This window comes from Ascaphus truei, chromosome 17 (genome assembly GCF_040206685.1).
Source record: "Ascaphus truei isolate aAscTru1 chromosome 17, aAscTru1.hap1, whole genome shotgun sequence".
Lineage (NCBI taxonomy): Eukaryota > Metazoa > Chordata > Amphibia > Anura > Ascaphidae > Ascaphus > Ascaphus truei.
Genome location: NC_134499.1, coordinates 5,642,491 through 5,670,152, shown reverse-complemented (window position 1 = coordinate 5,670,152; position 27,662 = coordinate 5,642,491). Strand labels below are relative to the sequence as shown.

The following is a 27,662-nucleotide window of genomic DNA, read 5'->3' as shown; positions in this document are numbered from 1 at the left end:
AAATTCATTAGTCCAGCAACTCCAAATGCATGGAAACGGTGCAAAGAAATGAAATGGGTAGCGTGCAGCCCCGCAGCGTGAGGATAAGAGGAGGCAGGGGAGGTGCCAGTCAGACCAGTCGCCCTATAATTACTATAATTGCTAGTGTTGTTATTCCGAAGGATCTGGGCGCACGTTTTCTGTTTGTGCACTTGCTAATTCTTCGGGAGTCAAGTTCTGAATAAAGACTTTAATCTGTTTAATTGCTGCCTCTCCTGCACATTGAAGCAAGTGCAAATTATCTGCAATGTTTAATACGAGATCCTATTAGAATGACTAATTCAGAAATGAGGAGTATGTGAGATACCGCACAGCACATGAGAGAACCCCCATCTCTGTCCGTCCTGCATTCACTCCACGGCACAGCCGCCCAGCTGCACAAAACCTCCAGGATTTCCTGATTGGTTTTACAAGGAAATATACAGTATTGTGCACTGGATGTTACGTCGGGCGTTTCGGTGTAATTGTAGCAGACATGGTAATGAGGTTATAATGTCGGCTGGATGAGCCTGAGGATGCAAGAGACATTGTCTGCAGCTCGTTATACCTAGGTGGAGGATGTTGTTTTAGGCAGGTGGAAGCAGGGGCAGCTGGCGTTACGTGATAGCGCAGCACAGCACAACGCAAGGTTTCATATCAGGAGCTCATCTCGTTGGATTCAGGTCTCTGCGGTGGTGAAGAGACCTTTCCTTAGCAGATGTGTGGCAGTCATGTATTCCAATGCACGCCGTGCTGAGACTCCAGCCTGGGTAGCCGGCTTCAGAGCAGATTGTTACGCAGAGGACACTGGCATATTGTGCTCGTTCCTCGATCAGCGCCAGAAGTGGCTACAAATCCTTCTGGTGGATTATCGTGAGGCGAGAGTTGGCGTTTGTAAGTCAATTCCTGCTGATTAGTAAAACAATTCAAGGTGGTATAATCACGGAGAGAGAAAAGGGCTCGTCTATTCCAGTACCAAGCGGTGGGCGCCCTATTACACGGGGTATGTGGTTCACCTGCGTTTTGCCCATTAGTTTTACTTATTCACTGTAAGGCAGGTTATTTCAAGCCCTTTCCAGCAGAGAATGGGTTAGCCAGGCCATATGGAAGATTCCCAGTGGACAAGAACCCAATGAGACAGGAAAGGGGATTAAAGCTGGATGATTGAACACTTCGCCTGAGAGAGCCACATTTAGCAGGGTTTAAACAAGAATAGATATTGGGTTTACAGTCATTCCTAATTATACTGTATATAGCGTGGGTTACAGCACACTATGCACCGAGGTCCTGATTTACTAAATGGTGTGTAGCCACAACTGGTCCAGGCTATATTTTCTGCCCCCTGTCACGTAAGTCCCAGTAGCTATAGGCAGTGTGAGGCTATCCTGTGGGGTTTATACCCCCCCCCCCCTCATGCAGTCTCTTTGAGTGACAGCGGTGGAGGTGAATTGGGTTTGTGTACAGCCAATCGGTGCAGACCTTGTGCCCTCCCCCTCTGTATTGAAGAGGAGGCAGCCTAAATGATAGGCAGTTCTAGTTCCTCCCGGCTGGGAGTGAGACATGCTCTCAGCCCCTTAGGGGGTTGAGGTGAAAAGATCTAATAACCTTGTGTTACCTTCAAAAAACGGGACATTATTTAAGTTTTGGGGTTGCTTCCATACAGAAGCAGATTAAGACCCTCTGGGGCCCCCAGGGACCACGACTATGGGGGGCCTTTCATGGAGGCGGCACTCAGCCTGCAGCGTCATTGCGGCATCATGGTAACGCGTCGCCATGCAACATTGTGTCACCATGACAACGCGATGCTGCAGGAAGAGTGCCGCTCCGGAGAAGGTCAGAGACACCCCTCTCTCTCTTACACACAGACACACACCGTACCATATAGAACATTGCTTGGTCTGCATCTTTAATATCCCCATGAAATTAATGATTGCCGTGCACAGTGGGTGCCTTATTATGTCACCGTCTCCCAGCGAATGCCACTAGGAGTCACATACCAGCCCGCACTGGGAAATCACAGGATTACGGCAGAGCGACGCTTCCTCTGCAGGTTTAGGTCAGAATAACAATATACTGTACATACATGGGAAAGCGTGTGTTCAAATTCCCAGAATCCATCTTTTTCAGAGCGGTCTTCCCACTTATGGAATGTTGCCATGACAACCCTGAATTTATTGGCTGCGCCCAATGTGAAGTGGAGGATTAGTACAGTATATAGAGGATTAACCCCAACTTTACCCATGCTGATCACTATACTAATACTATTGGGTGAAGCCTTGGAATAAACTTGTTTTAGTGCCTGTGCAAGTGCCGAGGAGGCTTAGTAAACAATGCAGACACATACACAAGGTGCTTTTTAAATGACTGCAGAAAGACTGATTGGAGTTTTAGGCAGAAGAAATAACAATTAATGCTATTTAGAGGGCTCTCAGTAGTGCTGTGTCTTAAAACGTTTAGAAAACGTTCATATTCCTATTTTAATGGAGACAGGACATCCCCCCAGGAAATAATGAAATCAGGTAGAAGCTTAAAGCTGCAGACCAAGCAATATCCTACATGTGTTTTTTAATAAATCAGTTCCGTACTATGAGAAAATATTTGTAGCATTTTTTTAAACAACGCTGAATTACATTTTTAATGTATTATAATGTAATAAGTGTTTTTTGTTTCTATAACAACCTTTTACAAAGTCACACCCCCTTCCTCTTCTGAAACAGGCTTCGGCATAGCGCTTTTTGAGCCCCGCATCTCTCTCGCAGGGCACCAATTATATCTAGTGACTCCCTGGTCACATGATCTTCCCCACAGAACTTTGCATCTTTGGTCCTCTTCTGCTGCACTGACAGCCATTTAGTGAACCCGAGAGCCGAAACTTCGCCGATCGATCACAGCAGAACGGAACGATCGGCAACTTAGCTAATTACTTCTCATAATGTGGATTGTATTGATGCACATATTAAAGGGGGGAAAATAAAAAATGGCAGCTTGGACTGCAGCTTTAAAGCATATTTCCAGGCACCCAGTCGATGGAGCCGTCCCTGACAATGTCTGTGACGTTATTATAAAGAGCTGTAATGTGATATTACGCTGTGCAGCCCGCAGACCAGGCCAGTCCCCTGTACTGAGGTGGGATGTTGAATATACACACCAACAGCAGAGGGAGCGGGTCCGGGATGTGGTTGTAGCGTGGCCAGGCCTGGGTTAAGATTTAGAATAGTCGTTGTACTTGCCGAGTTCAGGAGTATAGAGAGTTCCGTAGTCAAATCCGTTTCCGTGTCCAAGGGTCTGAGAGGTAAGAATCGTGATGGGTAAGCCGAAGTCGGGAGCCAGAGAGGTAAGTCAGACAAGCCGGTTCGAATCTGTAGGGGTAAAGACAAACAGGAGCACGACAGTTTCCATGCTACACAGGAAGCAAGGAGCTATGCAGAGCAAGGAAGTGAAGGCAAAGCAGGATATTTAAAGCGACAGTGACCAATCCGGATGAGGGGCATGGCGGAGGCGTGTCGAGGAGCTGCTCGTGAGTGGCTGAGAGACCAGGAAGTAGTAGAGCACAGCTGAGAGTCTGTAACACCAGTGCCAGAATCCAAGATGGCGGCGGCAGAGTTCAAGGTATGCACTGGGCGGCGGCATGGGTAGCGACGGGGGGCAGGGGCAGCAGCCGCTGCAGTACTGGTAGTGGGTAAGGAGGGGTCACGCCGCAAGGGACGTGGCTCCCGATTCCTTACAGTACCCCCCACTTCTGGATCGACCTCAGGACGATCCATCCAAGGCTTCTGTGGAAATTTCTTGTGGAAGCGGTCCAAGAGAACTGGAGCATGGATGTCCTCTTTGGGTACCCAAGAGCGTTCCTCTGGGCCATAACCCTTCCAGTGAACAAGGAATTGTATCTTTCATCTGGATACACGAGAATCCATGATTGTCTGGATTTCGAATTCAGGGTGTCCTTGGACCGTGACTGGTTTGGGTTTATGGGTCTTATCAGGGAACCGTTTGCTCTGGACGAATGGCTTGAGCAAGGAAACGTGGAATACGTTTGGAATCCTCATGGAAGACGGAAGTTGCAGACGAAATGCCACAGGATTGATTTGTTCCATGGGTGCCAATTTCGGGGTCGGAGACTTCAATTTGATGTTCTTGGACGAAAGCCAAACTCGGTCCCCTGGCTTGTAATTAGGGGCCTGTTGACGACGGTGGTCTGCCTGAGACTTGAATTTCTGAGCGGCGCTAAGAAGCGCGGACTGGATCTTGATCATTGACTCCTGAAGAGTAGTTACCCGTTCATCAGCCGCCGGCACTCCTATCGGAATGTTTGAGATTGGCAGTCGACTTGGGTGGAAACCATAATTCACGAAGAACGTGGTTTTGTGCGTGGATTCATTACGAAGTGAATTGGTTGCAAATTCTGCCCAAGGTAGCAGGTCAACCCAATTATCCTGGGAATCGGAAATAAAACACCGTAGGTATTGTTCCAGCGTTTGATTTAGTCTCTCAGTTTGCCCATTAGTCTGGGGGTGATAGCCTGACGAGAAGGATAGCGCCATGCCAAGCCTCTTGGAGAAAGCACGCCAAAATTTCGATATAAATTGCGTGCCTCGGTCCGATACTATGGAAGTAGGTATCCCATGGATGTGAAACACCTCCTTGGTGAAGATATCAGCTAGGGTGGGCTAGGAGGGAAGTCCTTTGAGTGGAACAAAGTGGGCCTGTTTTGAAAAACGGTCAACGATGACCAAAATGGTATTCATCCCTCTGGAAGGGGGTACATCCACAATGAAATCCATTGAAATATGTGACCATGGACGTTCAGTTACTGGCAAGGGCATGTGCAAGCCAGAGGGTCTTTGATGAAGAGTCTTGTTTTGTGCGCATACTGGACAAGCACTAGTAAATTCATGAACCATCTTTGTCATATTAGGCCACCAAAAAGTACGCTTGATAAGATCCAAATTTCTTTTGAAGCCGGGATGGCCGGCTGAACGGACAGAGTGGCCCCATTCTAGTATCTTTTGATGAAACCTGGGTGCGGCATAAAGAGTTCCTTCCGGTACCTCTAGACCACTCGGAATTTGTGTTTGAGCTTTAAAGATCTTTTCGAGAATGTCAAATGAGTTGGCGGAAATTATAAACTTAGAGGGTACGATAGTTTCAGGGGTTTCTTCGGATCTTTCCTCCGGAGAAAATTGTCAGGACAAGGCATCAGCTTTTGTGTTCTTAGAACCGGGAATATAAGACAGAGTATAATTAAATCTTGAGAAAAATAGTGCCCAACGGGCTTGATGAGACCCCAGACGACGTGCATTTTCGATATAAAGAAGATTTTTATATAGAAACAGGCTCGCGGGAGCCTTCCAGGAGATGTCGCCATTCCTGTAAGGCCATCTTGATAGCCAAGAGCTCTCTATTGCCAACATCATAGTTCTTTTCAGCGGGCGAAAACTTATTTGAAAAAAAAAACGCATGGATGAAGCTTATCTTGAGGGAAGAATCTCTGGGACAGGATGGCGCCTGCACCACAATTAGACGCATCAACTTCTAAAGTAAAAGGAAGACTAACATCGGGATGTCGCAGAATGGGTGCCGAGACGAAAGCTTGTTTCAGGGTTTCGAAGGACGAGACGGCCTGCGGAGGCCATACAGACGGGTCAACTCCCTTCTTGGTAAGGGCAGTAATGGGAGCCACAGTGGTAGAAACATTTCGGATGAATTTCCTATAGTAATTGGAGAAGCCCAAAAAACGCTGGATGGCTTTGAGAGAGTTGGGCTGAGGCCAATCCAAAACAGCCTTAAGTTTTTCAGGGTCCATTGAAAATCCTTTATCTGAAATTATATAGCCTAAGAAGGCAGTAGAGGTTTGATGAAAAAGACATTTCTCGAGCTTAGCGTAGAGATTATTGACACGAAGGCGAGCGAGAACGAGCCTGGTATGCTGGACATGATCTTGAAGATTTTTAGAAAAAATTAGGATATCGTCCAGATAGACGATTACGAAAGAGTTGAGAACATCACGGAAGACATCATTCATAAAATCCTGAAAAACAGCAGGAGCATTGCATAAGCCGTAAGGCATTACAAGATACTCGTAGTGGCCACGTCTGGTATTGAAGGCAGTCTTCCATTCATCGCCTTCTCGGATGCGAACAAGATTGTAAGCTCCTCGGAGGTCTAGCTTGGAAAAAATCTTTGCCCCTTGAAGCCTATCAAAAAGTTCGGAGATCAGCGGAAGGGGGTATCGATTCTTGACTGTGATGAGATTGAGCCCTCGGTAATCAATGCATGGTCTCAGGGATCCGTCTTTCTTTTTGACAAAAAAGAAACCGGCACCAACGGGGGACGAAGAATTACGATTGAATCCTTTATCAAGGTTTTCTTTGATGTATGCTGCCATGGCTTCAGTTTCAGGGATAGACAAGGGGTAGGACTTACATTTCGGAAGAACAGCGTCGGGAACCAGATCAATGGGGCAATCATAAGGTCTGTGAGGAGGTAGATCCTCCGATTTTGTCTTGCTAAACACGTCGATGAAATCCGCATATGCTTCAGGAAGAGCGGAATCATTAGCCAGGGGCGTTTCCACTCCCGCAAGGACTGTGGTAGGAGAATTGACCGGCAATGGTGAGGCGTCTGACTCTGGCTCCCACTGAATTGTCTTGCCATCCCTCCAATCAATGCGTGGGTTGTGCTGCTGTAGCCAGGGTAATCCTAGGATAACTGGAACGGCAGGAGAGTGCATCACATCAAAGGATATGATTTCGGTATGAGTACCGGCAGAAAGGGTGAGAGGAAGAGTCTCTAACGTGATGAAGGCAGGTTGCAAAGGACGACCATCAATAGCCTCAAGGCCAATTGGCGATTTCTTAGCGATGAACGGAATTTTGTTATGAGTAGCAAAATCTTGATCCACAAAGTTACCACCGGATCCTGAATCAAGAAAAGCGGCGGTGGTTACGAGAAAATTCGACCTTCAAGCGAGATGGAAGCATAATTCTCTTAGGGAGTTCCTCTTCAGAGATAGGGTGAGAAGATATTGACCCCAAAAGGAGTCCCTCTTGCCCCATTGGTCGTGATTGTTCTTTGGGCCTTAAAGGACAAAAACGTACCGTATGCTCAGGAGATCCACAGTAGTAGCAAAGGCCCTCATTCCGGCGACAAGCCCTTTCGGCAGTCCGGTCAGGGGTTCTATCGGCAGTCCTGTCGGTATTACGGAACTCTTGACTGGCAATCCGCATGGGTTCCACAGCGTCTAGAACAGGGCGAATAGCTGGGAAGGACCTGGGAAGAATAGGGTCAGAAGAGAAAATTCTGGGACGCTGGCGTTCATGACGGTGCTGTTGAAGGCGCTGATCCACTCGTATATATTGTGCGATTAAGTCCTCCAATCCCTGGGGCCTGGGCTGGACTGCAAGTTCATCCTTTACAGAATCAGCCAAACCTTGCCAAAACACAGCAATAAGGGCTTCTTGGTTCCAATGCGTCTCCGCCACGACAGTCCGGAATTCCAATGCGTATTTGGCAACGGACCTACGACCTTGAGACAATTGAACAAGAGAAGCAGCGGCAGTATCTCTGCGGGCGGGAATATCGAATACCTGCTGGAATTCTAGGCGGAAGAGCTGGTAATCCTGGGTGATTTCCACACGCAACTCCCAGATGGGAGAAGCCTATGCCAAGGCGTGCCCCGTTAAAAGAGAGTAAACATAGGCTACCTTGGTGCGTCCGGTGGGGAACAGGCTGGGAGAAATCTCAAACTGTATTTCACATTGGTTCAAAAACCCACGACAGGCTAGAGGGTCACCCGCATATGCTTTAGGCGTAGGAATCCTAAATTCTGATGGCCGATCGCCACCCTGCGCGGCTGGGGCCGGTGGTGGAATAGGCTGTAGTGAAAGCTGGGAAAGCTGTTGTACCAGGCTTGTGATCTGAGTTCCCAAAGTATCAATGCAAAGCGCAAATCCCCTGATTATTTGGCCCACCTCAGTCAGGTCTGTTTCTGTTGGGCTCTGCATAATGTCACGCTGTGCAGCCCGCAGACCAGGCCAGTCCCCTGTACTGAGGTGGGATGTTGAATATACACACCGACAGCAGAGGGAGCGGGTCCGGTATGTTGTTGTAGCGTGGCCAGGCCTGGATTAAGATTTAGAATAGTCGTTGTACTTGCCGAGTTCAGGAGTATAGAGAGTTCCGTAGTCAAATCCGTTTCCGTGTCCAAGGGTCTGAGAGGTAAGCATCGTGATGGGTAAGCCGAAGTCGGGAGCCAGAGGGTTAAGTCAGACAAGCCGGTTCGAATCTGTAGGGGTAAATACAAACAGGAGCACGACACAGTTTCCAGGCTACACAGGAAGCAAGAAGCTATGCAGAGCAAGGAAGTGAAGGCAGAGCAGGATATTTAAAGCAACAGTGAGCAATCCGGACGAGGGGCATGGCGGAGGCGTGTCGAGGAGCTGCTCGTGAGTGGCTGAGAGACCAGGAAGTAGTAGAGCACAGCTGAGAGTCTGTAACACCAGTGCCAGAATCCAAGATGGCGGCGGCAGAGTTCAAGGTATGCACTGGGCGGCGGCATGGGTAGCGACGGGGGGCAGGGGCAGCAGCCGCCGCTGCAGTACTGGTAGTGGGTAAGGAGGGATCACGATGCAAGGGACGTGGCCCCCGATTCCTTACATGTCATCAAAAAACTTAGAAAAACACTAAGGGGCCTATTCAATAAACCTCGATAAGCCACTTATCGAGCACTTGTCGGCCAAAATGCCTACTGCTATTCAGTAAGCCTCGATAAGTGGGCGATAAAGGCATAAATCGCCCAATTTTTCAGACATCAAAAAGAAATCGCCGGGTGAGTGGCGATAACCCACTTATCGTCAGGTTCTGAAACTCGTGCAATTCTAGTAGGTTCTGGTTCTGAAACTCGTCTCAATTATCTTATTGCGGCTAACCGCGACTCTATAATGGCGAGTTTCTACCAAATTCCTCATGCCAGGAAAAGTTGGCGTGAGGCTGGGGAGAACCTGCTGAGAGGCGGCGAGAAAGGACTTAGAAATAAAAATGTTTTTTTCCTGCATTGGTTTGATGCCGGGGGTCTCCAGAGCTAATACACATTAATATCAGCATCGGAGACCCCCGGCATGAATCCCATGCAATAAAAATGCATTTACAGGCAACTTCATTGCCTTAGCGGCTAACCGCTAAGGCAATGAAGGGGTAAACTACCAGTGCCATCTTTATTGTGGGTAGTGGGGGTGGGTGAAGGTGGTATTTGGCCCTTGGTGGGTGTTTAGGCCTTGCGGGGGGGTTGCGGTTGGAGTTAACCCCTTCATTACCGTCGCAGTTAATAGCGCTAAGGTAATGAAGGGGTTAACCCCTCCCGCTACCCACCCGGTAGGTATAAACACCCACCAAGGGTCAAATGCCAACTTCACCCGTCCTCGTTACCCACAAGAAATATTTTAAAACACAACAACCCTACTACTCACATCCTCTATCCCCAACAACCCCCCCTCTAAACCCCCCCCCCCCCCCCCCCAAACACATACAGCACAGTAATGGGCAAAATTACTATTATCCACATATAGATAATAGTGCATTTGTCCACTATAAAATCAAACATTAGCCAGCCAGCATTAATAAAATAAATAAAACGTTTACCTTACCCCTGCCATCATGAAGGGCGCCCTCATCAGCATACTCCAGGTCCATGTCCTCCGATGCCAGCAAGAATATAAGAAAAAATACAATCTAATGGCCCCTAACCCCTTAATCACCTTAGTGGTTAATAACCGCTATAGTAATTAAGGGGTTACCCCTGTCCCCCGCTACCCACCCGGGAGGCATAACCACCCACCCCAGCCCCACTATTCCCACTCTGTACCCATTGATTGGTACAGTGGTATATCATACCCATATAATATGGGCATGATAAACCACTATAGCACTGAATAGTCAACCTAATAAAAATAATGAAGGCCAAAAATACACAACAATCAAAGAAATATACAAGCACCTAAACATCCCAACAGTAAAAGAACTAAAAAGCCACAACTACACATCAATTACATTAATCTATCACTAAAACAGCAAAATAATTCCAATTATGTTATTACAAAACATAAGAATACAAATAAATAAACATCTATACAACCAATCAATTAAAGAAATAAAACCAATAGCCAACACAACAAATAATTAATTTAAACCAGTAGCCAACAAATCAATTAAATAAATAAAACCACTAGCCAACAAAACAATTAATTAATTAATTAATTAAAAACGTTAACCAATCCTGAAATGTACTAAAACAAGCCATCCAAATTCCAAACAATTGAATCCAAACAATAAAAACAAATAGAAAAAAATAACAATCAATAATAAACAAGCATTTGCCAAAAAATGCATTGCCTGTCACTGTATTTATCTGTACCCTAAAGGGGCACAGATTAATACATTAACAGCCAATTGGCAAGCAAATACATAAAAATAAATAAATACAATAAAAAAACCTGGGAAAAAAGACAATTTCATACATTCAATATTTTGCTTACCTTTAGAAGTCTTCACCCTACGAATCCTGGCGTATCTGCAAGCTCTCTTACCGCGACAATCCCATTGGTTGCTGTACCATGTGATAGGTTACATTAGTTCAAAAGGATGTGACATCATTTTAAGGGATGATGTCACATCTTTTTGAACTAATGTAACCTATCACATGGTACAGCAACCAATGGGATTGTCTTCAATCCCATTGGCTGTAATACAATGTGTTATAGCCATGTGGTTTTAAGGATGTGACATACCTCCCTTGGAGATGACGTCAGATCCTTTAAAAAAAAAGAAAAAAAGTGATAGATTAATGTAAATGAAGTGTAGTTGTGGCTTTTTTGTTCTTTTATTGTTGGGGTGTTTAGGTGCTTGTGTATTTCTTTGGATATGCTGTATTTTTAGCCTTCATTATTTTTATTAGGTTGACCATTGAGTGATATAGTGGCTTATCATGCCCATATTATATGGGTATGATATACCACTGTGCCAATCAATGGGTACAGGGTGGGTATAGTGGGGCCGGGGTGGGTGGTTAGGCCTCCCAGGTGAGTAGCGGGGGGCAGGGGTTACACCCTTAATTACTATTGCAGTTATTAACCACTATGGTGATTAAAGGGTTAGGGGCCATTAGATTGTATTTTTTCTAGTATTCTTGCTGGCATCGGAGGACATGGACCTGGGGTATGCTGACGAGGACTTCATGATGGCAGGGGTAAGGTGAACGTTTTATTTACTTTATTAATGCTGGCTGACTAATGTTTGATTTTATAATGGACAAATGCACTATTATCTATATGTGGATAATAGTAATTTTGCCCATTACTGTACTGTATGTGTTTGGGGGGGGTTGTTGGGGGTAGTAGGGTTGTTGTGTTTATTTTTGTTCTTGGGGGTAGAGGTATTGGGTGAAGGGGGTAGTAGCCCCAAGGATGGATGATTATGCCTTCCGGTGAGTAGCGGGACTGGTTACCATAGCGGTTCCCACCGCTATGGTAGTGAAGGGGTTAACTCCTCCTGCAACCACCCAGACAGGCCTAAGCACCCACCCTGGGACTACTACCCCCTTCATTCACGCCCTCTGCCCCAAGAAACAGGCTGTCTAGTTTTAACCCCTTCATTGCCTTAGCGGCTGGGCACTAGGGAGGTGGCTCTCTCTCTGCAGCTCTCTCTCTGCAGCTCTCTCTCTGCAGCGCTCTCTCTGCAGCGCTCTCTCTGCAGCGCTCTCTCTGCAGCACTCTCTGCCGTCCAAAACAAATCGCCTGGGGAGGCCTTTTGAGAGAGGCAATCGTCACGTCGCCGGCTACTCGCCCGTTTTGGGAATTTTGGGAATTTTGCTATCACAGGTAATCGAGACTATATGAATACCGTGATCGCAACACTCCAAAAACAGGCGGCGAAAACGGCCCGGCGATTTGTTTTATGAACCCTTATAGCATAGGCCCCATAGTGTTTCGGAGTTACCATAACAGAATTGAATCAACTGCAAAACGTTACCATGAACTCCAATCATGGCTCAGGAGTGGAAGCTTTGCCGGCCTCCCAACTAGTATAATTTCCGATCCTCCGTAACTCCCTGTCCTCCCAAATGAGGGATTGGGGATTTCTAATATGGCCCCTTGGCTTTTTGTGTTGGGAACCGAATGCAGGATTTATTTCATACCACTATCCCTCCCAACCGAGCCGTGCGATCTAATGGCAAGCTCTAAATCCTCGCTCCCAGGGTGACCTTCAGAGAGGCGTACCTGAGACGTGGCAGCCTGCCCAAGCCAGCCGGAGAGATCAGATCACCGCATATTACAGCACCAGGCGGGAGAGAGAGAGATAGGGATGTGTTGTAAGCAGATCAAGATTCATTAATGATTTCATCGAGTCTATATTTAGCTTCACCTCCAGTGTATTGTTTCAATAAAAGTGACCCCTGAACCCTAATCACCCCGGGTTATAATGCATCTTGTTAGGGTAATGGCTGTTTCTATGCAGCTGTTGTGTACAGTGAAGTCCTGATCAGATTTTCTTTGTGTTTGTTTAACTTTGTTATTTCTAATGCTCAAAAGCATTGATTGTGCTCGTGTGCAAGGAAATGCTGACAGCTCTACGGGCATTATCCTTGGTGTAATCCTAGAGAGGCCAGTTCTAAAGGGGTGCTAGAAACACAGGGATATTCTAGTAGCGGCGAGTTTGACCTTGTAAAACCGCGCAGTTTGACACGGTCATAAATAGCAGATTAAATGTAGCCAAAAATCCGTCTTTTCTATTGCAAATCGCACGGTTTAAACCGGATCTATAAGAAGTGACAAACCCCCGTGGTTTAACAGCCAAAACACCGCGATTGTACTTGGTTTTGAAGCGGAATGACCTGAGGCGGTGCGAGCTCTATCCAGTGTGTGACCGGCGGGGTATGCTGATATGAGTTTTGATCTCTCTCGGTAAAACCCATATATCCGTCTCTGGATGGAACTCGCAGTACCAATCTCGCCACTTTGAAGGAGGCGAGAAAACAAGATGCGAGTTATTAGACGTGGTTTTACATTTTGCATTTAACGGAGCTAGTATAATTTAGCTGGCCGTCCAAAAATGCGAGTTTCAGCCTTTGTGGTCATTCCGCCCGGATTTGCACAGCCGGAATTAAAACCGAGAAGGGCTTACAGAATAGCACCGCGTGCCAATCCCATCGGAAAGGGCTCTTTCCGCACGGATTTGCACAATTCGCCGCTACTAGAATATGCCCCAATAGACTTTGACGAGCCACTTACCGCACCAAGTCTGCCCTCTTTCTCTTGTACCCATGAATGGTCATTACAAACCTTATCGTGCCTGTCATCTGAAAACCTTATAACATCACAGAACAGTGTTAACAGACTGTATGCAAGAAAATGGCTCTCAGGGGTAAAGAGTATCATCTTAGTTACTGTTGATAAACCTTTAGCACCGGGGTCTACAGATGCCAAAGCTCGAAGACATTGACTAGGTTCTCTGGTGGTTTTTCAGACTGTGGCGGTGCAGCGGGATCAGAAGATGAAGGAGAAGCAGAAGCTGGCTGGATCGAAGGGGCTGCCATCCTCCTGTCCGTTGTCTGTGTTGTAATTGTCACTGCCTTCAATGACTGGAGCAAAGAGAAGCAGTTCCGAGGCCTCCAAAGCCGCATTGAACAGGAGCAAAAATTCACCGTGGTCCGTGGAGGTCAGGTGATTCAGATTCCGGTGGCTGAGCTGGTTGTTGGAGACATTGCTCAAGTAAAATATGGTGAGTTTCTCCAATAACATGCTGACGCTTAGATAAGGTATAACTTCCTTATACAGTATAGTGAGCATGGAACTAGTTAGCCTCTCTGAACGCACATTGTAGATACGAGGGATCCATGGATATCCCATTATCCCATTCCTGTTAGGATGGGACACAGAGGGTTTGAACCATTTCCGTTCTCCAACAGGTGACCTGCTCCCTGCTGACGGCTTATTTATTCAAGGAAATGATCTGAAAATCGATGAAAGTTCCTTAACTGGAGAGTCTGACCAAGTCCGCAAGTCTGTAGATAAAGACCCGATGCTACTGTCTGGTAAGGCCCTGAATGTTTGTACGTTTTAGGGACACACTTTCGTCTTACCCAGAATACAGCATACCCAGAATACAACACACCCAGAATACAACATACCCAGAATACAACACACCCAGAATACAACATACCCAGAATACAACATACCCAGAATACAATATATCCAGAATACAACATACCCAGAATACAGCATTCCCAGAATACAATATATCCAGAATACAACATACCCAGAATACAACATACCCAGAATACAACATACCCAGAATACAACATACCCAGAATACAATATACCCAGAATACAGCATACCCAGAATACAGCATACCCAGAATACAACATACCCAGAATACAACATACCCAGAATACAACATACCCAGAATACAATATATCCAGAATACAACATACCCAGAATACAGCATACCCAGAATACAATATATCCAGAATACAACATACCCAGAATACAACATACCCAGAATACAACATACCCAGTATACAATATACCCAGAATACAGCATACCCAGAATACAACATACCCAGAATACAACATACCCAGAATACAGCATACCCAGAATACAACATACCCAGAATACAACATACCCAGAATACAACATACCCAGAATACAGCATACCCAGAATACAGCATACCCAGAATACAACATACCCAGAATACAACATACCCAGAATACAACATTCACAGAATACAACATACCCAGAATACAGCATACCCAGAATACAGCATACCCAGAATACAACATACCCAGAATACAGCATACCCAGAATACAACATACCCATTATACAACATACCCAGAATACAACATACCCAGAATACAACATACCCAGAATACAGCATACCCAGAATACAATATACCCAGAATATAACATACCCAGAATACAACATACCCAGAATACAACATACCCAGAATACAACATACCCAGAATACAACATACCCAGAATACAACATACCCAGAATACAATATAACCTCGGAGGTTTCATCTCCCCATTGGCTGCAATATTAACAGCCTGACAGACTTTCTATTTCTTTATAATACTGGACATTTTTACATTAGATTGTAAGCTCTTCGGAGCAGGGACTCCTTTTCCTACATGTCACTTTTATGTCTGAAGTACTTATTTATATTATTTGTTATTTATATGATTGTCACGTATGATTGAAGTGCTACAGTATGTACATTAATGGCGCTATATAAAGAAAGACATACATACTGTACATACATACATACATGCATATATACGTGCATACACACATACACACACACACATACATACATACTTACATACATACATACTTACATACATACATACTTACATACATACATATTTCATTTGTTTTGTTTTTATCTTTGTTTATTCATTTTTTATTTTATTTTTTCAGGTGGTCTCCTACATAATAGAGAGGTTATACGATTTCAGAAGATGAGAAATTCTCTGTACATACTGTATACTGTCAGTCTAGCGCCCTCTGTATTCTTTCTCTATTGTTATACCAGAATAAAACATGTAGGATTATATAGCACCAGCTGTTATATCAGATCATATGTACATAGACTGTGTAGGAGAGTGGCTTTGCTTAAAGTAGAGGTGTAATTAAAGCAGATCATTTGTAGTAGCCGTGCTTTATATCAGGGGGGGCAAACTCCACTCCTCAAGCCCCCTCCCCACAACAGGTCAGGTTTTTAGGATATCCCAGCTTCAGCACAGGTAGCTCAATCAGAGGCTCAGTCGAAGACTGGGACAGATTGAGCCCCCTGTGCTGAAGCAGGGACCGATTGAGCCACCTGTGCTGAAGCAGGGACTGGTTGAGCCACCTGTGCTGAAGCAGGGACTGATTGAGCCACCTGTGCTGAAGCAGGGACTGATTGAGCCACCTGTGCAGAAGCAGGGACTGATTGAGCTACCTGTGCTGAAGCAGAGATATCCTAAAAACCTGAGCTGTTGGGGGGGGCTTGAGGACTGGAGTTGAGCCCTGCTTTATATTACTAATGAGATAACTGTGCAAAATCCCCAGGCAATAATTATATATCTACAAAGAGGAAGATACATCGGTGGAAGAAATGCACCTCTAACTTTTCCCTTTTAGAGTCAGGCTGAGGAATCAGGTCATCCCCTGCCGGGAGACAAAAGCAGATCTCCACTTCTGCCACCCTCCCCTACCTGGAATATTCTAGTGACAGATAGCGAAAGCCTCACAGAGCAGCTCACCCAGCCTCAAATCTAACCTGGTTATATATGGGGAAAGGGAATGTATGGTTAGACTTAGCAAATGCAGCATTCACCCCCTAACATCTGCACCCCCAAACCTTCATAGAATCAGCTGTGCGGCTGGACCATACCCTGTCATGAAACATTCTCCATCCTGATATATACTCCATCCCACAATGAGCAGCCAATACCTTTTGTTACAACATTGCCCTTCGTTCCCTCTAGATTGTAAGCTCTAAAGATCAGGTCCCTCGTTAGCTCCTGTATCTGTTTGCGCTTGCCTGTCCTTATTTGTGAGTCATTCTAGCTTATGTCACTCTGTTCCCCCCACTGTACCACGCTACGAAATACGTTGGCGCTTAAACGATAAATAATAACCCCCCTCACGCTCGAAACCCAGATGTAGGCTTCAGTAGCAGAAAGACCATTTCCCACCACAATGGCAGCCAGTATCTATCTAACTATTATTTTTTATTGCTCAACTATATCATCTAGGAGAAGAAAGATTCAAATGTGCTTTCCTTATTTGTAATGGCATCTTGCATTTTCTTCTTCGTAATAATATATTTGTTTATATTGTTTGATGGTAACTGTACACCTTTAGTGACTTATAACACACAGATTGCTCCATCACCAGCTCTGCCACCAAAGAGGATCCCAGTCGTAGATCCAAGAGTTTAAGCAGAGAAGACTTCTCCCCGTGCAAAGATGGGACCTCCTCAGCTCTAACCTTCTCTTTGCATTTTTCACCCAGGTACTCACGTGATGGAGGGATCAGGAAGAATGCTTGTAACTGCTGTGGGGGTGAATTCTCAGACCGGAATCATCTTCACCTTGTTAGGGGCAAGTGAAGCAGAGGATGAAAAGAAGGATAAGAAAGGTAAGTGGCTTCCACAGTGACACCCTACAGATTCTATCCAAAGCTGGGCTTTTTGACCATTCAGTTGAGACGTGCAGTTGACCATCCTCTAGGTCTAGGATGAGGTGTTGCAGATGAGGGCGGAAGTGTCAGGCCTCAGGAAGCTGGCTTGAGATGTTATACAGATGTTGCAGACGTTATTGCTCCCATTAACGTGACGCATTGCACCAAAATTGAACGCAGCTCCATTGGTAACAAATGGTAACATTGAGTCTTGTGTTTCTGTGCTGTTGTCCTGTTTGAAAACGTCCTTATTTTTGTCTTCTTATGTCACTGGATGTCTTTTCTTTCAAACAGCGCAAACTTATTTTTAACAAACACGTTCCTGGGAACGTTAGTGTTTCCCCTCTCCCTCCCATATGGACATGTCTCTGTGTGTGTCACACGTGGCAATAGCATCACATTCCCAGAAGAACAGGCCACACAACACATGCAGAGCAACTTGCGTAAAGCTTCCCATGTAGCGCACTCACCGTTCCTCCATGGATGTTGGTGGCACTCACTATGCTCCCATTGGATGTTGGTGGTACTCACTATGCCTCCATTGAATGTTGGTGGTACTCACTATGCCTCCATTGGATGTTGGTGGTACTCACTATGCCTCCATTGGATGTTGGTGGCACTCACCGAGCCTCCATTGGATGTTGGTTTTACTCACTATGCCTCCATTGGATGTTGGTGGTACTCACTATTCCCCCATTGGATGTTGGTGGTACTCACCGTGCCTCCATTGGATGTTGGTGGTACTCACTATTCCCCCATTGGATGTTGGTGGTACTCACCGTGCCTCCATTGGATGTTGGTGGTACTCACTGAACATCCATTGGATGTTGGTGGTGCTCACTATGCCACCATTGGATGTTGGTGGTACTCACTATGCCACCATTGGATGTTGGTGGTACTCACTATGCCACCATTGGATGTTGGTGGTACTCACTATGCCTCCATTGGATGTTGGTGGTACTCACTATTCCCCCATTGGATGTTGGTGGTACTCACTATGCCTCCATTGGATGTTGGTGGTACTCACTATGCCTCCATTGGATGTTGGTGGTACTCACTATGCCACCATTGGATGTTGGTGGTACTCACTATGCCACCATTGGATGTTGGTGGTACTCACTATGCCTCCATTGGATGTTGGTGGTACTCACTATGCCTCCATTGGATGTTGGTGGTACTCACTATGCCACCATTGGATGTTGGTGGTACTCACTATGCCTCCATTGGATGTTGGTGGTACTCACCGTGCCACCATTGGATGTTGGTGGTACTCACGTGCCTCCATTGAATGTTGGTGGTACTCACTATGCCTCCATTGGATGTTGGTGGTACTCACTATGCCTCCATTGGATGTTGGTGGTACTCACTATGCCTCCATTGGATGTTGGTGGTACTCACCGTGCTTCCATTGGATGTTGGTGGTACTCACCGAGCCTCCATTGAATGTTGGTGGTACTCACTATGCCTCCATTGGATGTTGGTGGTACTCACCGTGCTTCCATTGAATGTTGGTGGTACTCACCGTGCCTCGATTGGATGTTGGTGGTGGTCACCGTGCCTCCATTGGATGTTGGTGGTGCTCACCGTGCTTCCATTGGATGTTGGTGGTACTCACTATGCCACCATTGGATGTTGGTGGCACTCACTGTGCTTCCATTGGTGGTTCGTGGTGCTCACCGTGCTTCCATTGAATGTTGGTGGTACTCACCGTGCCTCCATTGGATGTTGGTGGTGCTCACTATGCCTCCATTGAATGTTGGTGGTACTCACCGTGCCTCCATTGAATGTTGGTGGTGCTCACCGTGCCTCCATTGAATGTTGGTGGTACTCACCGTGCCTCCATTGGATGTTGGTGGTGCTCACCGTGCATCCATTGGATGTTGGTGGTGCTCACCGTGCCTCCATTGAATGTTGGTGGTGCTCACCGTGCCACCATTGGATGTTGGTGGTGCTCACCGTGCTTCCATTGGATGTTGGTGGTGCTCACCGTGCCTCCATTGGATGTTGGTGGTGCTCACCGTGCATCCATTGGATGTTGGTGGTACTCACCGTGCTTCCATTGGATGTTGGTGGTACTCACCGTGCCTCCATTGAATGTTGGTGGTACTCACCGTGCCTCCATTGAATGTTGGTGGTACTCACCGTGCCTCCATTGGATGTTGGTGGTGCTCACCGTGCTTCCATTGGATGTTAGTGGTACTCACTATGCCACCATTGGATGTTAGTGGCACTCACTGTGCTTCCATTGGATGTTGGTGGTGCTCACCGTGCATCCATTGGATGTTGGTGGTACTCACCGTGCCTCCATTGGATATTGGTGGTGCTCACTATGCCTCCATTGAATGTTGGTGGTACTCACCGTGCCTCCATTGAATGTTGGTGGTGCTCAACGTGCCTCCATTGAATGTTGGTGGTACTCACCGTGCCTCCATTGGATGTTGGTGGTGCTCACCGTGCATCCATTGGATGTTGGTGGTACTCACCGTGCTTCCATTGGATGTTGGTGGTGGTCACCGTGCCTCCATTGGATGTTGGTGGTGGTCACCGTGCCTCCATTGGATGTTGGTGGTGGTCACCGTGCTTCCATTGGATGTTGGTGGTACTCACTGTGCCTCCATTGAATGTTGGTGGTACTCACCGTGCCTCCATTGAATGTTGGTGGTACTCACCGTGCCTCCATTGAATGTTGGTGGTGCTCACCGTGCCTCAATTGGATGTTGGTGGTGCTCACTGTGCCTCCATTGGATGTTGGTGGTGCTCACCGTGCCTCCATTGGATGTTGGTGGTGCTCACCGTGCTTCCATTGGATGTTGGTGGTGCTCACCGTGCTTCCATTGGATGTTGGTGGTGCTCACCGTGCCTCCATTGGATGTTGGTGGTACTCACCGTGCTTCCATTGGATGTTGGTGGTGGTCACCGTGCCTCCATTGGATGTTGGTGGTACTCACCGTGCTTCCATTAGATGTTGGTGGTGCTCACCGTGCCTCAATTGGATGTTGGTGGTGCTCACCGTGCCTCAATTGGATGTTGGTGGTGCTCACCGTGCCTCCATTGGATGTTGAAGGCGCTCACTATGCCTCCATTGGATGTTGGTGGTACTCACTGTGCTTCCATTGGATGTTGGTGGTGGTCACCGTGCCTCCATTGGATGTTGGTGGTGCTCCCCGTGCCACCATTGGATGTTGGTGGTACTCACCGAGCCTCCATTGGATGTTGGTGGTACTCACCGTGCCTCCATTGGATGTTGGTGGTGCTCCCCGTGCCACCATTGGATGTTGGTGGTACTCACCGAGCCTCCATTGGATGTTGGTGGTACTCACCGTGCCTCCATTGGATGTTGGTGGTGCTCACCGTGCCTCCATTGGATGTTGGTGGTGCTCCCCGTGCCACCATTGGATGTTGGTGGTACTCACCGTGCCTCCATTGGATGTTGGTGGTGCTCCCCGTGCCACCATTGGATGTTGGTGGTACTCACCGAGCCTCCATTGGATGTTGGTGGTACTCACCGTGCCTCCATTGGATGTTGGTGGTGCTCCCCGTGCCACCATTGGATGTTGGTGGTACTCACCGAGCCTCCATTGGATGTTGGTGGTACTCACCGTGCCTCCATTGGATGTTGAAGGCGCTGTCTTTAGTATCTCTGCAACCATTTTACCATATGCTATTTATCACTGCATCAAACACACCTGTGTCTCATTAAACATGTCTCCATTGTTAACATCTGATTTTTGTTTGTTTTTAATAATCACCGCACAGGTTTGAAAAAGGCGGATGGACCCCAGCTACCAGGTAGTGTAAGAAATATAACCCTTTAGGATTAGATTAACATGGTTCCTACATGAGGATGTTCTGAGACGCTGTCCTGGAGGAGGACATAGGACATGTGCTGGTTAAAAGCCGAGTTTGCCTTCTATGTTCAAGTTGTAGTTTAATATCTGCAAGTATTTCAGTTTACTGCTAGTCCCCAAGAATTGCTCAATTTAAAGCTTTCTGTCCCTGCAGAAGCCCCATCAACAAATGCAAATACTACATGTTAAAAGTAACAGAACAGCATTAAAAATAATAATCTGTAAGCAACATACAGTACATCTAACAACGCAGAGGCCCAGGGTCACTCGGCTCCGTTATTTAACAGGATATTAACCCAAATTAACATCCGGTAACATGACGTTAACCAGGATTTACTCCCGTAAAAAGCATGGTGCTATTTGTAACGGCCGCTTTCTGTAGGATAAATATAGGATATTACAGGATGATTACAACCTGAATGATATTCAGATATATATAATATATAATACTCCCTATTCACCAAACTCTGTTAAGGTTATCAATGGAAATAACACATCGGTATGTACGTCCTTTGTTCCTCTGGCGTTACTCACATCCAATGAAATGGGGTGTCTGTTGGGGGGTGTGGGGTAGGAGAGAGGGGTCTAATTTAGGAGGGTACCCGTTGACTTATATACCTCCAAATCGATTAACCTATAGTATACTCCATGTGGGGAGATACCTGTGATACCCCTCTCTCTATCTCTCTCCCTCGCCTTCTTCTTTCTATCCCTATCCTTATTCTCTCTATCTCTCCCCCTCTCTCAACTTCTCTATCTCTGCCCCTCTCATTCTCTCTATCTCCACCTCTCTCAACTTCTCTCTCTCCCCCTCTCTTCCCTTCTCTATCTCCCCTTCACTCTCTCCCCCTCTCTATCTTATCCACTCTAATTCGCCCTTCTATATCTCTCCTTCTCTGTGTCCCCCCTCTCTCATTCTCCCCTTCCATCTCTCCCTCTCTCCTTCTCTCTCTCCCCCTCTCGCTTTCTCCCCCTCTCTATCTCCCCCCTCTAAATCTCTCTATCACCCCCTCCCTCCTCTATCTCCCTCTCTATCCTTCTCTATCTCCCTTCCCCCCACCCCTCTCCCTCCCTTCTACTTTCTCCCTCCCTCCACCCCCTCTCCTTAGTATAAACCCTATTTCACTACCTGGATGGAAGTAACGCCACGACTTAATTAACATCACATTACTTGAAGATAACTCACCCTTGTCCTGAAATAATGTGATGTTAACCCTCTTCTAATGAGGAAAATTACAACCGTTATTTGTGGTTAATTATTACCTTAATAAATAAGGCGTTAACTAGAGACAATAACGGGCCTTCCTGCTTGAAGAGCCGGCCGTTATTTGACCTGATTTATCAGAGCTTTGTGAATTTAGGGTTCAGTTATAGTGAGGTTTCCCGCTCGGCTAGAGAAGACAGAAGGAGGGGTTCTATCTGAGATAATCAACTATTACGCTGAACTGGATACAGAAATAATCCCAAAAGACACCTCCTAGTCTAATGAATTGCTTTTTAAAATGTTATTATATTAAAAGTTATATGTTGTACTTGGAGGCTTTTCCTTTGAGTGTTTCTGATGAGATTCGTGTTGTGTCCAGTTTAGCTGATACTGTACGGGAATCGAGGCCAACTCCAGTCCTCAAAGGCCACCAATAGGTCAGGTTTTCAGGATATCCCTGCTTCAGCACAGGTGGCTCAGTCAAAGACTGCACCACCTGTGCTGAAGCATGGATATCCCTAATACCTGGCCTCAAGGGCCATCAACAGGTCAGGTTATCCCTGCTTCAGCACAGGTGGATCAATCAGTAGCTCAGTCATAATGACTGAGCCACTTGTGCTGAAGCAGGGATAACCTGAAAACCTGACCTGTTGCTGGCCCTTGAGGACTGCAGTTGGCCACCCCAGCTCTTCTCCATAGTGTCCTATCCCGTCCTGTAATCTGTAATGCATCAACACTGAATCCGGTTACACCGTTAAACTAGATGTATTACAGTGAAGTCATTTAATCTGGCGGATCGTCTGGCAAGAGTGCGGGGCAAATGTCTTTATTCTTGCCAGGGTGTGACCGCTTCAGCCAGTCTCCATTTGTACATGCACATATCTATATATATAAAACAAAGAAAGCGATAATAAGATCCCCCCTCCTGAGTTCATATGTCTAACTTATTCCATGTTGTGACTTGACTCCCTGTCGCTGCATTTCTGTTCTTTTTTGGTTTATTTTCACTCTCTTTGTTTCTTTGATTTGGATCACGCAGTCGGCTCCACCCATCCACCCTCTCACCCGCCTCCTGCAGCACCCGATGGCACCGCAGGGGCAAACGCCATTGATAATGCAAATGCCAGCTTAGTGAATGGTACGTTAAGAGCACGCAGCTTCTCCCATGATGCATTGTTGTCGCACGTAGGTTCAAACCCACTTCCTATCCAGCACGTATCTTTTTCTCTACGGGGAAGATTCACCAAGCACCGATATAGGGTAACGCACAGATTCAGCGTGAAGCGCCATTAAATTGGCGTTAACGCCGGATTGGGTTTGATACCCCGCACCGGAGCTTGATGTAACCCTGCGTAAGAGCCTTACTCCTGCTCTCTCTGTAACTGTGACCAACTTTTAAAAACCCTACTGGTGACACTTTAAAAAAAAAAAAATATATATATATGCAGCCTTTGATTACCTTTATTGAAAACGAATGACCTAAGCTGCCGATCGATTCGCTTTCTCGTGATCGCTCAGCAAAGATCCGGGTTCACGTAATGGCTGCCTTTTAGTTTCATTCAATCCTTTAGGCAGTGTAACTCAGCAGCTACAATGTATCCTTATGTTTCTAAGGTAACATTGACTATTGTTACAGTTTGCAGCTCAAACTCCTGGGAACATTGGCAACAAATTATCACCAATAGGAAAGTGTTCCAAAGGTCTTGCACTGCTGGGTTGGTGTGCAATAAAAATGAAAGGATGCTCAGTATAATTACTCAGTAAAAATAACATTCAGAGTTGATTTTTTTTAAATTCAGTAAGTATTATACACTGCTACAGAACTGATTTATTTAAAAAACAAAACGCGTAGGATATTGAATGTTTCATTCCTTTATACCGGGATTTCCTGAGCGTTTTCGACCTGTTCGTTTCAGGTAACAATAGAAAAGAGGAAGGAACGGAAAGGGTTAAACCTGAGGAAGGAGGGAAAGGGTGAAACCTGAGGAAGGAGGGAAAGGGTGAAACCTGAGGAAGGAGGGAAAGGGTGAAACCTGAGGAAGCAGGGAAAGGGTTAACCTGAGAAAGGCGGGAAAGGGTTAAACCTAAGGAAGGGAAAGGGTTAACCTGAGGAAGGAAGGGAAAGGGTTAACCTGAGGAATGAGGGAAAGGGTTAACCTGAGGAAGGAAGGGAAAGGGTTAACCTGAGGAAGGAAGGGAAAGGGTTAACCTGAGGAATGAGGGAAAGGGTTAACCTGAGGAAGGAAGGGAAAGGGTTAACCTGAGGAATGAGGGAAAGGGTTAACCTGAGGAAGGAGGAAAGGGTTAACTGAGGAAGGAGGAAAGGGTTAACCTGAGGAAGGAGGAAAGGGTTAAACCTGAGGAAGGAGGGAAAGGGCTAACCTGAGGAAGGAGGGAAAGGGTAAACCTGAGGAAGGAGGAAAGGGTTAAACCCGAGGAAGGAGGAAAGGGTTAAACCTGAGGAAGGAAGAAAAAGGGTTAACCTGAGGAAGGAAGGGAAAGGGTTAACATGAGGAAGGAGGGAAAGGGTTAACCTGAGGAAGAAGGGAAAGGGTAAAACCTGAGGAAGGAGGGAAAGGGTAAAACCTGAGGAAGGAGGGAAAGGGTTAACCTGAGGAAGGAGGGAAAGGGTTAACCTGAGGAAGGAGGGAAAGGGTTTACCTGAGGAAGGAGGGAAAGGGTAAACCTGAGGAAGGAGGGAAAGGGTTAACCTGAGGAAGGAGGGAAAGGGTTAACCTGAGGAATGAGGGAAGGGTAAACCTGAGGAAGGAGGGAAAGGGTTAACCTGAGGAATGAGGGAAGGGTAAACCTGAGGAAGGAGGGAAAGGGTTAACCTGAGGAAGGAGGGAAAGGGTTAACCTGAGGAAGGAGGGAAAGGGTTAACCTGAGGAAGGAGGGAAAGGGTCTAACCTGAGGAAGGAGGGAAAGGGTTAACCTGAGGAAGGAGGGAAAGGGTTAACCTGAGGAAGGAGGGAAAGGGTTAACCTGAGGATGTCTTAACCCGTACCGGATGCATATCAACCAAAGCGCGATCCACTGTATTGCGCCGGACCTGGCGATACCCGGCACTGACAGTAACGGGACATGCAGAGATTCCGCGCGGGCCTGCGAATCGCGCTTTGATGATTATGGCGCAGAGGAATGTAATTATCGGGGTGTTGCGTGGGAGGGGCGCAATACAATCCAGAAGCAATATCAGAGCGGTGTTTGCTTGTACCACAGGACCGGCCTCACGGGATTATTAGAGGCTGTTTACACGGGAACGGAGAAGTCTTCCTGATTCTCATTCCTTTTCCCATCCATCATATATTCCCACATCCTAACATTTAAACCAAAAACCAGCAGGTAGATTAAAAAAACAAAACATCATTGTTTCCCCTCGGGCAGTGGCACGAATACAAGATTATTATTATTCTGCCGGGCAACGTTTTCTGTGCTTATTAGAAAATATTCTTTCATAACCTGCTGAAGTTGCTGATATTACGTTTTTAAATGCGACTCGCTGCAGAAGTTGAATTTTTCATGAGTTTTTAAGTAGTTCGTTTTTCCCCGTGCTCGTGTGCAATTTGTATCCTGCGTATTGTATCCGCGCTGGCGTGGGGAAACCTCACCGGATTTGCTGTATTTTTCACAAACAATTTCGCAGACGTTTACCCCCCAAAATTGCCCAGTATTAAAAGTCAGGTCATGTGACTCTACCTCCAGGTCACGCGACCATTTCTGTACGGCCGGTTTGACAAAATTCTGGTGAAAAGTAATAAAACGCGGGCAAAATTGTGCACATTTTTAGCACTGTGACCTTTGGCAAAAATTTGGCACAACCGCAAAATGTCAGAGAAATTCCCCCAAAGAATGTTGCAAAGGCGATTTGATGATATTCGCACATGTCCAGTTCTGGCACAAAATAGTGACATTTGTTCCTATTTTAACTTTAAAGGCCTTTTGCCAACTTTTTTTAAAAACACTTTTGGAGCTGGACATTGCAATTGTGCCCGTACTTCTGTAATTAGCAGAGAATCGCAGAGAACATTTTACGGGTTTAAGTAGGGCGGCCAGGTGGAGTCTCCAAAAATACTGGACACAATGGTTAAAGGTGCGACTTGAGACACACGCTCGAGAGACACACACACCTCTCTCCGATCTCTGCTCCATGCTGTGTCCTCCTCTCCATGGCCCCAATCTTCCTCATTGGCTGCTGCTGGGTAATGCAGCCAATCAGGACGGAGGAAGCTCCAGTCCTGCTCTCTCCCTGCTCGGGGAAATCCTGCGGCCCCCCAAGCCAATCAGGTCACTATGTCCAGAAAGGTATTACCGGTATACACATACACGTCCAGAGAGGTAATATCGGTATACACATACACGTCCAGAGAGGTAATACCGGTATACACATACACGCACAGAGAGATAATACCGCTATACACATACACGTCCAGAGAGGTAATATCGGTATACACATACACGTCCAGAGAGGTAATACCGGTATACACATACACGTCCAGAGAGGTAATACCGGTATACACATACACGCCCAGAGAGGTAATACCGGTATACACATACACGCCCAGAGAGGTAATACCGCTATACACATACACGCCCAGAGAGGTAATACCGGTATACACATACACGCCCAGAGAGGTAATACCGGTATACACATACACGCCCAGAGAGGTAATACCGGTATACACATACACGCCCATAGAGGTAATACCGGTATACACATACACGCCCAGAGAGGTAATACCGGTATACACATACACTCCCAGAGAGGTAATACCGGTATACACATACACTCCCAGAGAGGTAATACCGGTATACACATACACTCCCAGAGAGGTAATACCGGTATACACATACACTCCCAGAGAGGTAATACCGGTATACACATACACTCCCAGAGAGGTAATACCGGTATACACATACATGCCCATAGAGGTAATACCGGTATACACATACACGTCCAGAGAGGTAATACCGGTATACACATACACGCCCATAGAGGTAATACCGGTATACACATACACGTCCAGAGAGGTAATACCGCTATACACATACACGTCCAGAGAGGTAATATCGGTATACACATACACGTCCAGAGAGGTAATACCGGTATACACATACACGTCCAGAGAGGTAATACCGGTATACACATACACTCCCAGAGAGGTAATACCGGTATACACATACACTCCCAGAGAGGTAATACCGGTATACACATACACGCCCAGAGAGGTAATACCGGTATACACATACACGCCCAGAGAGGTAATACCGGTATACACATACACTCCCAGAGAGGTAATACCGGTATACACATACACTCCCAGAGAGGTAATACCGGTATACACATACACTCCCAGAGAGGTAATACC

The 27,662-nt window shown here is 46.4% G+C and overlaps 1 protein-coding gene across 14 annotated transcripts in view; it reads left to right on the top strand.

The window, feature by feature from the left end:
* The window catches only part of ATP2B2 (ATPase plasma membrane Ca2+ transporting 2), a 389,572-nt gene that overhangs the window by 266,778 nt on the left and 95,132 nt on the right, over positions 1-27,662 (top strand). For 11 of the 14 annotated variants that reach the window (XM_075573778.1, XM_075573776.1, XM_075573774.1 and 8 more), the window contains 5 exons: positions 13,534-13,788; positions 13,976-14,101; positions 17,074-17,199; positions 20,998-21,030; positions 23,333-23,431. In XM_075573778.1, the coding sequence (XP_075429893.1) occupies positions 13,534-13,788; positions 13,976-14,101; positions 17,074-17,199; positions 20,998-21,030; positions 23,333-23,431 (639 nt within the window). The remainder of the gene's footprint in view (positions 1-13,533; positions 13,789-13,975; positions 14,102-17,073; positions 17,200-20,997; positions 21,031-23,332; positions 23,432-27,662) is intronic. The other 3 variants (XM_075573781.1, XM_075573785.1, XM_075573786.1) reach the window with 1 other exon arrangement.